This window comes from Humulus lupulus, chromosome 4 (genome assembly GCF_963169125.1).
Source record: "Humulus lupulus chromosome 4, drHumLupu1.1, whole genome shotgun sequence".
Classification (NCBI taxonomy): domain Eukaryota; kingdom Viridiplantae; phylum Streptophyta; class Magnoliopsida; order Rosales; family Cannabaceae; genus Humulus; species Humulus lupulus.
In genome coordinates, this window is record NC_084796.1 from 26,185,113 (window position 1) to 26,194,561 (window position 9,449).

Below are 9,449 nucleotides of genomic sequence, written 5' to 3' on the forward strand. Positions count from 1 at the left end.
AATTAAATATTAACACAAACATAAATTTAATTAACCGTAATAACCTCATATGCAACCTAAACTCTATAGTAACCTTATTAAATGTTATTTTGAATTCATCATATGTCTAATGATGTTGTTTATAAGGTTGTTTTGGTTGCTTTATTAGATGTTTCGGTTGATTTGTCAATTTGATAAACAACGATGAAAAAAAAAAGTTATTTGGATCATCCTAAGCAGCCATACCAGCAACCTCATATGCAACATCAGCACCATGAGATGCAACCTCAGCAAGCTCCTATGGAACACCAACAACAATCTTATATATGCAACCTGAGCTGCAGCTACATCGTAAACTTAATGAAATAGTATATGTTTCTTTTAATTTGTTCTGCAACCATTAAAATTCCTAAGCAACCCATAATTCTCATAAACATTTTATAAAGCAACCCTTGAAAATTCTGAAGCAATTTTATGTAATAGCTTATTAAGCAACACATAAATCACACATGTTAAGCAACCCATAAATTAACTTATTAAGCAACTCTTGAAACTCTTTAAGCAACCCTAGATAACAATCTGTTAAGCAACCTTAGAAACTCCTTAGACTACCCATAATCCTCATAAAGCAACATGTTAAACAATTCTTGAAATTCCTAAACAACCCATAATCTTCATAAGCAATCTATAAAGCAACCTCTTAAGCAACCCTTGAAAATTCTGAAGTAATTCTATATTAAGCAACATATAAAGCAACATGTTAAACAACCTTAAATATCCTAATCAACCCATAAAACAACCTATTAATCAACCCTTGAATCTCCTTATGCAGTTGTTAAAGTAACTTGATTAACAACTCATAAAGCAACATGTTAAGCAACTATTGAAACTCCTTAAACAACCATATAAAGTTTCATTTATATAGTTGCAAAGCAACATAAAGTTTAATTTTTGTAGTATCAACAATTTCAATTAACAAGTCCGATTAAGAAATAACACTTATCACCACAACTCAAAATTAGAGGAAAAAAATATTGAAGATGGGAAGAAAAACATTGAAGGTTGCAACCTCTTTTATTTTATTTCTTCAAAACAAAGACTAAAAAAAGGAAGGATTAATTAATTTAATTAAAATAGCATCATAACTTCACATGGACATTTCCAAGTTTTCAATTTGACACATTTAACATTTTCACAATTATAAAATTTTCCTCAGTATTATATTAATAGAATTGTTGATCTTTAACTTTGTTTCAAGTAACATATATAATCATGAAAATGAGAAGATCAACGATATCAATACATACTATATACTTGTTTTTTTTTTTTTATAAATGCAGCTACTCCACGTGTTGAACATATACCCACATAATTTTACTTGTACAACACCCATAATTTATGATAATATATATATATGATTTAGTATATATATATATATAAATGAACATAAAGTTTTATACATGGTACTCATGTGTCATAGAATCTAAAAAAAAAAATTAATAATAACAAAACATACTACATATACCCATATTTGACTATGCTTTATTCACTTTCAAATTAGACAAAGATTCACATTGTTTATAATACTTATTTCAAAGACATATATCGTGCAAATCATATTTTTGCAAAACATCTTAAAAGAATATATTAATGAATGAATATTTTAATTACTGTATATTTGCATTAATTTTTTTTTTTTATATATATATGTATTAATGAAAAAAGCCCAATAATCAATTGCTAAAAGAAAATAATAATAAAAAGGAAAAAGAAATTGAATTCCAGCTTGTTTTGAATTCGTAAATAGGTTTTCGTTTTTTCATTTTGCATGATGGTATTGACCATTTTGGATTTGTTTAAAATTTTAAATTCCAACGTACTCTTTTTTATATTGTCTCATTTGTATTAACAAATAAATAGTCAATAATACACATATGAATTGTATCATTTTATTAGATAACATTGGAGACAAAAAGAATGAATAAAAATATACAAAATTTTTATTTGGTAATTATCATGAAATTATGTGTTTTATATAAACAACATAATAAAGATTATTTTATCTAAAAAAGGGTGAAGTATGTAAAAAATGAAAATGTATTTAGTTCCTAAAATTGATTAATGTAGTCTTTCATTCACTTACATATATATGACAATTTTTTTTTTAAATGATATTTATTATTTCTACCTAATGAGGACGACTAATAGTAATTATAATATCATGAAAAAGAGTCAAAAACCTCACAAAAACGAAACCATATTCATAATAGTAGAGCCATTAGCCACCTCTAACTCTCTCCAATCCAATGGATAATTGAGCTTTGACCAAACTCATCGTCATCTCTCGCCGCCGGTCACCATGATTCTCCGTCAATCCCTTCACGTCACAACCTTTCTCATCATCATTCTGCTCCACTGCTTCCTTCTCTCCCCAACTTTCGCCGTCGACTTCCTCATAAACTCTTTCGCCGCCGCCTCAAACTCCACCAACGTCACCTTACTCAACGACGCCCACTTCGACTCATCGACTGTTCGGTTGACTAATGACTCCACCAACACCAACCAGATCTCCATGGGCCGAGTTTTCTACCCTTCTAAGATCGCCATGAGAAGAAGCTCAAATTCCTCCTCTGCTTCTTCCTTCTCCACCTCCTTCGTCTTCTCCGTTTTGCCGGATATAAGCTCCAGCCCCGGCTTCGGCCTCTGCTTCGTTCTTACCAACTTCACTTCACCTCCTGGCGCCATCTCCAGTCAGTACTTCGGCCTCTTCACCAACGGTACGGTGAAGTCTGAAGCTCCCCTGTTTGCCGTCAAGTTCGACACGGGTCGGAACCCGGAATTCGGTGACCCGGATAGCAACCATATCGGAATTAATCTCAACAGCATTGAATCGGAGACGACACATCCCGCCGGGTATTACAACTCAACTGGGTCCTTCGTCCCAACCCCAATGCGAGATGGGACAAACGTCAGAGCTTGGATCGAATTCGATGGCACCAATTTCGAAATTAACGTCACTGTTGCCCCCATTGGAGTTCCTCGTCCGGTTAAACCTACACTCACTTACAGAGAACCGAAAATTGCGAATTTCATCTCCAACGAAATGTTTATTGGGTTTTCGGCTTCGATAACGCAATGGATCGAAGCGCAAAGGATTTTAGCTTGGAGCTTTAGCGACACTGGAGTTTCGAGAGAGATCAACACAACGAATTTGCCGGTCTTTCTTGTACCGGAGTCGTCTTCTTCGTCGCTATCTCCCGGGGAAATTTCAGGGATTGTAATCGGTTGCGCTGCTTTTGTAGCGATTTGTTCAATTGGGGCCTTCTGGTTTTGGCGGAAGAGCAAGCTGAAGGACGAAGAAGATGACGACATCGAAGAATGGGAACACGAGTACTGGCCTCACCGATTCACCTACGAAGAGCTTGACGAGGCCACTGAAGGGTTCTCCAACAATCAACTTCTGGGCGCAGGCGGGTTCGGGAAAGTTTACAAAGGAACGTTACCAAACAAAACCGAAATCGCAGTCAAATGCGTGAGCCACGATTCGAAACAAGGGTTTAGAGAATTCATGGCCGAAATTTCAAGCATGGGAAGGCTTCAACACAAGAACTTAGTCCAAATGCGAGGGTGGTGCAAAAAAGGCAACAATTTCATGCTTATATACGATTACATGCCCAATGGGAGCCTTAACCAATGGATCTTCGACAAGCCCAAGAAGCTTTTGGGCTGGGAACAACGGCGGCGGGTACTAGCTGACGTTGCCGAGGGCCTAAACTACCTCCACCATGGATGGGATCAAGTTGTGGTTCACAGAGACATTAAGTCGAGCAACATACTACTCGACTCGGAGATGCGTGGCCGACTCGGTGATTTCGGGCTAGCGAAGCTGTACCAGCACGGGGAGGTTGCAAACACGACGCGGGTCGTGGGGACTTTGGGGTACTTGGCGCCGGAACTGGCCACAGTGGCGGCTCCGACGTCGGGGAGTGACGTCTATGGGTTCGGTGTGGTTGTTCTTGAAGTGGCGTGTGGGAGGAAGCCGATTGAGTTGGGAGCGGTGGAAGAGGAGGTGGTGCTGATCGACTGGGTGAGAGATCTGTACTTGGAAGGTAAGGTTGTAGAAGCGGCGGACAAGAGGGTTCGTGGAGAGTACGAGGAGGCGGAGATGGAGGTGGTTTTGAAGCTTGGGTTGGCTTGTTGCCACCCTGATCCGCAGCGCCGCCCTAGCATGAAGGAGGTGGTAGCAGTGTTGGTTGGGGAGCAAACGACAACGTCAGCGCCGGGGGAAGTGTTGTCGTTTTTAGTTGGAGGTAATAGTAGTGCTGTCGTTGACAGTGGTGATGAATCATCGGAGGCGGCTTTTGCTCCACCTCCACCGGCGGTGTAAATATTTTTTATTTTTTTGCCTTATTTTATTTTATAAATATATATTTATATAATATTGATTTGGTATAGGTTGGATGTAATACTTTTAGCCATAATTAAGGGTTTTTAGGATACCACTTTGAATAAATTTTGGATAAATTTTGGATGATGCTTTTGTTTCTTATTTCATCACATTTTTGTTTTCTAATGAATGTGGTAAAATAGTAAAAATAAGTTTCCTCAGCTAGAGTTATTTTATATTTTTGTACCTCAATAAATAATACTACTTTACATTACAAATAATTATTCATTCATCTATAAATATTTTATTCTTTTTTTCTTTCTTCCTCTATCTATTTTAATTATTTTTATTTATCTTTAACTTTTTCTCTCTTATTTTTTAGTATTTTAATGAATAAAAAATTAATATTTAAATAATATAAAGAAAATATAAAGAAGCTAAATTTAGGTGTAAAATAAATATTTACTATAAAATAGAAAAAAAAAATTAGTAATGTATTTTGAATAATAGAGTAGTGGATGTATTAGGGCATTGTTTACGTTGCACTTCACAATGAAGATGATTAAAGAATATTTTTAAACTATTTTTCATGTCTATACTAGTTAAAAAGATATTACATATCATTAATATTACTTCTAATCAATATTTTAAATAAAACATTGTAGTAGAAACACAGATGTGTATCTATTGCTTTGGCTTCTGGTACAGTTGGCCCCATGCGTGCCACTTTTGACCCTATGTTAGCCAAACTCATGGCTTTATTACATGGGGTGATTTTGTTATGAAAGTTGGGTACACCTCAATCTCAATTGTTTATTATAGAGTTTATAATAGTTTGACCCTATAATTTTTTTTTAATACGTTATTGATTATTGTGTTTTATTAAATGACAATTCTGACATTATATTTAATAAAATTGATCAAAATAATATTTTAGACTCAATTGTGGTCAAAATGTTATCAAATATAATTTTGGTCAAATATAATCATCGCCAATAATAATGGAAAATGTTTTGACCAAAATCGAATTTATGATACTATTTTGATCGATTTTGTAAAACATAGGATCCGAAGTGTCATTTAACAAAATATAAAACCCTATTGCGTATTTGGAAAAAAATACATAGGCTAAATTGATATTTTCTCTTTATTATATTATGCATTGTAGTGATAATTCGAAAGGCAAAGGGTGTTCATACTAAGATAAGAGTATCCCTTTTTGATGGCAGCCAATAGAGAACATGACATAAAACAGTCTAATGAAAACGAGAGAAAAGGATAGTTATTTGAAAGTGACTTGATGTTGCCTAAAAAATATATATAATATGGTTTAGATAAATTAATGTGTACGCATCTACGAGTATCCATGTAGATTTTTCTTCCAATAAATTGATGGTTACAGGCAAGCAATACTTGGTCGAAGCCCATCTTATAGATAAAGTAATGACTTTTCCTAAATATTAAATAAATAAACCTTAATGCTACCTTGTATGTTGTAACATCTATACTAGAGCTTTCCAAAGAGTTTAGATAAGAACTACAATATTTTGTGGTCAGAAGTTAATTAAGTTGACCCATTACTAATTATAGAACTAATTGAAAGTTTAATCATAATTTGATTCAGAGCTGACCTTTAGAAAAAGAAGAAACAACCTATAATTATTAAACACGTCATTGACTTATTACATGCTAAATTCATATTTTATAAGCTTATTGGGACACATAATAATACCCTATTGAAATACACTACATTATAACATGCACTATTAAGTATGGTAAGCAAACTTTTAATTAATCTTAATTTATAAAGATTTGTATCTATCAAACCTGTGTTCTATAAACATATATTTATATATAGTGTATACAGTATATGTTTGGCCAGGGCCAGGCCAATCAGAGAGTGAAATTTAGGGAGTGGAAGGTGAAGCTTGTTTTCTTCTCAGCACCACACTTGAAACATTGAGAATTTTGGCTGCACAATAATGCCACTGACTCTTTCATTGTCTCAGGTCCACATACCAGGACTCCAATATCAGATCCACCAGTCTCAGTTGGGAATTTTTTTAATATTTCTGCATCATATATGTTAAAACAGGTCATAAAATTTTCTTTTAACAACTATTGAGTTGAGAAAAAAATAAAAGTTGGGGTAGTGAAACAAACTAAAGTCAGTGTATATACATACCTTGAAAGTTAGGCCTTCCTGTATAATGAATCTCATGTTTCTCAAGAGCTCCTCCTAATCCAGCTTCAATGGAGCTTGGTTGCCATGATTTGACATGTTTTTCTGAAGCTTGGATTGTTTCTTTGTTAAGTTTTTTCCATCTTACTACAAGTGCAACTAAACTACTGCATATTATTGCTATGACAAAAGAAGATAAGATGATTAGATCAGCAACCCAAGATGGGTTCTTCTCTTTAGAAGATGCCTTGGTATTCTGGTTAGGAACAAATATGTGGCTGAAACATATAAGAAAGGCAAGAAACACAATAGAAGAAAGTCCAGCTATGGAAGCCATCCAAAGAAAAGATTCAAGTCCATGTATTGCAAAGCTTGAACTATCTGTACCGAAATTCACTGTTTCGCCTTGCAAAAACTCGTTTAGTAGTTCTCTTACTGTTGCACCAGATTGCTGTTCTTGAGTCACAAATACCTTTAACTTGAGATGAAACTGTTCAGCTGATTGGTTTAGAATAAGGTGTGAAATTGAGCTCAACAAACAAATATCTTGGGAACTTTTTGCTATGAATACAAGCTGTATTCTTGTGGGGTACTGAATGTGATTCCCACTTTGCCAAGCTGAAGTGATTTCCTGCATGATGCTCAGAAATGGGGTTATCCCAACTCCTCCAGCAATCAGAAGCAGACTGTCATAACTGCAAAGGGTTAAATGTGTAAATGAATCGAAAACACAAAAATGTAAAATTAGGCTATGGCTAGAACAATGTTGATGACATGAAAAAGTCAAGTGAAGAACCTAAGGAAGTCTGTTGAGGAAGGTCCATAAGGGCCTTCAACTGCAATTGGTATGGTTTTCATCTTATTAGAACCTGATGTTAGCTCTGTATTAATCAAGTTGTATAGAGAACTTGTCCATGATCCTTGGCATTTGATAAGAAGAGACATTGTGTGGTCATCAACACTTGAGCTGGAAGTTATACTAAAAGAGTGCCACTGAAATTTTGATATACTTGGTATCTTCACAAAGATTACACTTGTTGGAGTATACTTCAGTTCTGCAATCAATAAAAAATATACAAACAAAGCTTTAAGAACCAAGTAAAAAATATTCTTTATGCTGTCTTTCAGTTATGAAGTAGAATTTGTTACTTGGATGTTTAGGTAGAACAAGCTCTAGAGCTTTGCTGGGGAAGATTTTTGCAGAAAGAATGCATGTTTCGGGTCTTGATTGAATGAGGCGAAGTAGTTTATCAATCCCAAAGAGAAAGATCCCAGGAAAAACCATATAGAAGTGGCGGTCTCCAGCATGAAACAAGAAAAATACAAGGAAGACTAGGTAGAGATGGTGAGTGTAGTAGAAGATTTCAAACTTTTTCCTTCTTATTTGAGGAAGTGCTGTTATCCAAATGACTAAACCTGTAACTAGAGTAATCTCCCCAGCCAAGTATACCCTGCCTGTTCTTTGCCATTTTCCTATCTGTTTTCAAAAAGCGCAAGAGAAAAAATTGAAATTATATACAAGTTTTACATTGACAAAGTACAAAGAAATTTAGTGAAATACCTCTTCCTGAATGTGGTGGCTAACTCCCCAAATGAACAATGTACTTGCTCCATGAACAAAGGCAAAAGCTATCATAGCAGTTCCAAGCCAGATATGATATCTCACTGAACCCTCAAATTGGATACCAAGTAACCTGAATAAGGCCAGCCCTCTTAATATAGGAAGGAGAAGTAAAGCTAGGCAGGCTTCTGCTAACAAACCGAATCGAGTCGCCACCCTCAAGTACTTTAGTTGCCATCTGAGATATAATCAAGAGCATCATTTATGGTGAAACTCTTTTGGTGTTATGAGTATTTTATTGCAGATGATATTGATTACTCACAACTTCATTTTGAGTGACTTTGCTGGCGTTAGCTTCTTCAAATCGTTTGAGATTCGAGCATAAAAAGTCCATACTAAGAAGAGGACAAAGAGGGAGGCTGCTAAGATTTCCAGAGCAGTTAGAGTGCCCACAAGGGTGTTTACAACCACTGGATTTGAGAGACCAGAAAATGCCTTTCTCCTCAGTCTAAAATTCCAAAATGAGCAGATAAGTAAGGTTAAAATTTGGCAAATGCTTCAAGTTGGTATTTTATCTAATTTCAAAGAACATATTCATATTACCTTCTAGGCTTCCTGAGCTGAAAATTCAAGTAGAAAGATCCAACTATAGCCAGAGCAATAACAGGAAATGTGAACACAACAAAGTTAAGTCCTGCAAAATATCAACAACAGTGTTTCATCACAGCTCTAAAAAGTATCTGCAAAAGCGTTTTGGCAGAAAGTAAAGTAATGAAAAAAAAAACTCTGAATGAAAAGGTCAATGTTACCATAATATCCAAAGACAGTAGGCCTAAATCTATCTTCTGCTTCTTTCCATCTCCTTGTCCACATCTGTGTAGGCTTCAAAATCCAAAGGGAAACCCAACAAGCACATATCAAGGTCATCAAAATTTTCAAAACAGTAAGAAGAGCAGTTTCAGCCATATTTGGTACTATTGCCAGAGAGAAGAGGTCTCTTTTTAATTCCCCTAGTATGGAAAGGGTTTATATATTTTATAGTTTTACAGAAAGAAAGGTTGACAGTTGACACCACTAGATGATATCAGATGTTGACCCACCGCATTTCAAAAAAAGTGCCTATCAATTACATGGCTAGTTGGCTACTTCCTCTGTTCCTCATTGTTTTGGCAATCATATTAGATTGGCACTGCTGATATATATGAAATGTTGGGTTATGTATATCAAAATGATTCCATTTTCAACACCCTTTATTGTAATTTTCATACACCATGCTTATGAATTATGACATAGAAAGATTTAATTAAAGTTGCAATCTATAGCATTATAACTTAAATTTA

The 9,449-nt window shown here is 35.0% G+C and overlaps 2 protein-coding genes across 2 annotated transcripts; one reads left to right on the forward strand and one right to left on the reverse strand.

Moving 5' to 3' along the window:
- Positions 1–2,120: 2,120 nt before the first annotated feature.
- On the forward strand, positions 2,121–4,513 carry LOC133830240 (L-type lectin-domain containing receptor kinase S.1). The gene has a single exon (XM_062260175.1). The coding sequence runs from the start codon at positions 2,339–2,341 to the stop codon at positions 4,364–4,366; it is 2,028 nt and encodes a 675-aa protein (XP_062116159.1). The 5' UTR covers positions 2,121–2,338; the 3' UTR covers positions 4,367–4,513.
- Positions 4,514–5,998: 1,485 nt separating this feature from the next.
- Positions 5,999–9,128, reverse strand: LOC133830241 (ferric reduction oxidase 8, mitochondrial). Its single transcript, XM_062260176.1, has 8 exons — positions 8,919–9,128; positions 8,713–8,803; positions 8,432–8,617; positions 8,110–8,347; positions 7,698–8,025; positions 7,345–7,603; positions 6,552–7,243; positions 5,999–6,438 (listed from the first exon to the last, which is right to left on the reverse strand). The coding sequence occupies exons 1-8, from the start codon at positions 9,073–9,075 to the stop codon at positions 6,260–6,262; spliced, it is 2,130 nt and encodes a 709-aa protein (XP_062116160.1). The 5' UTR covers positions 9,076–9,128; the 3' UTR covers positions 5,999–6,259.
- Between the last annotated feature and the right edge of the window lie 321 nt (positions 9,129–9,449).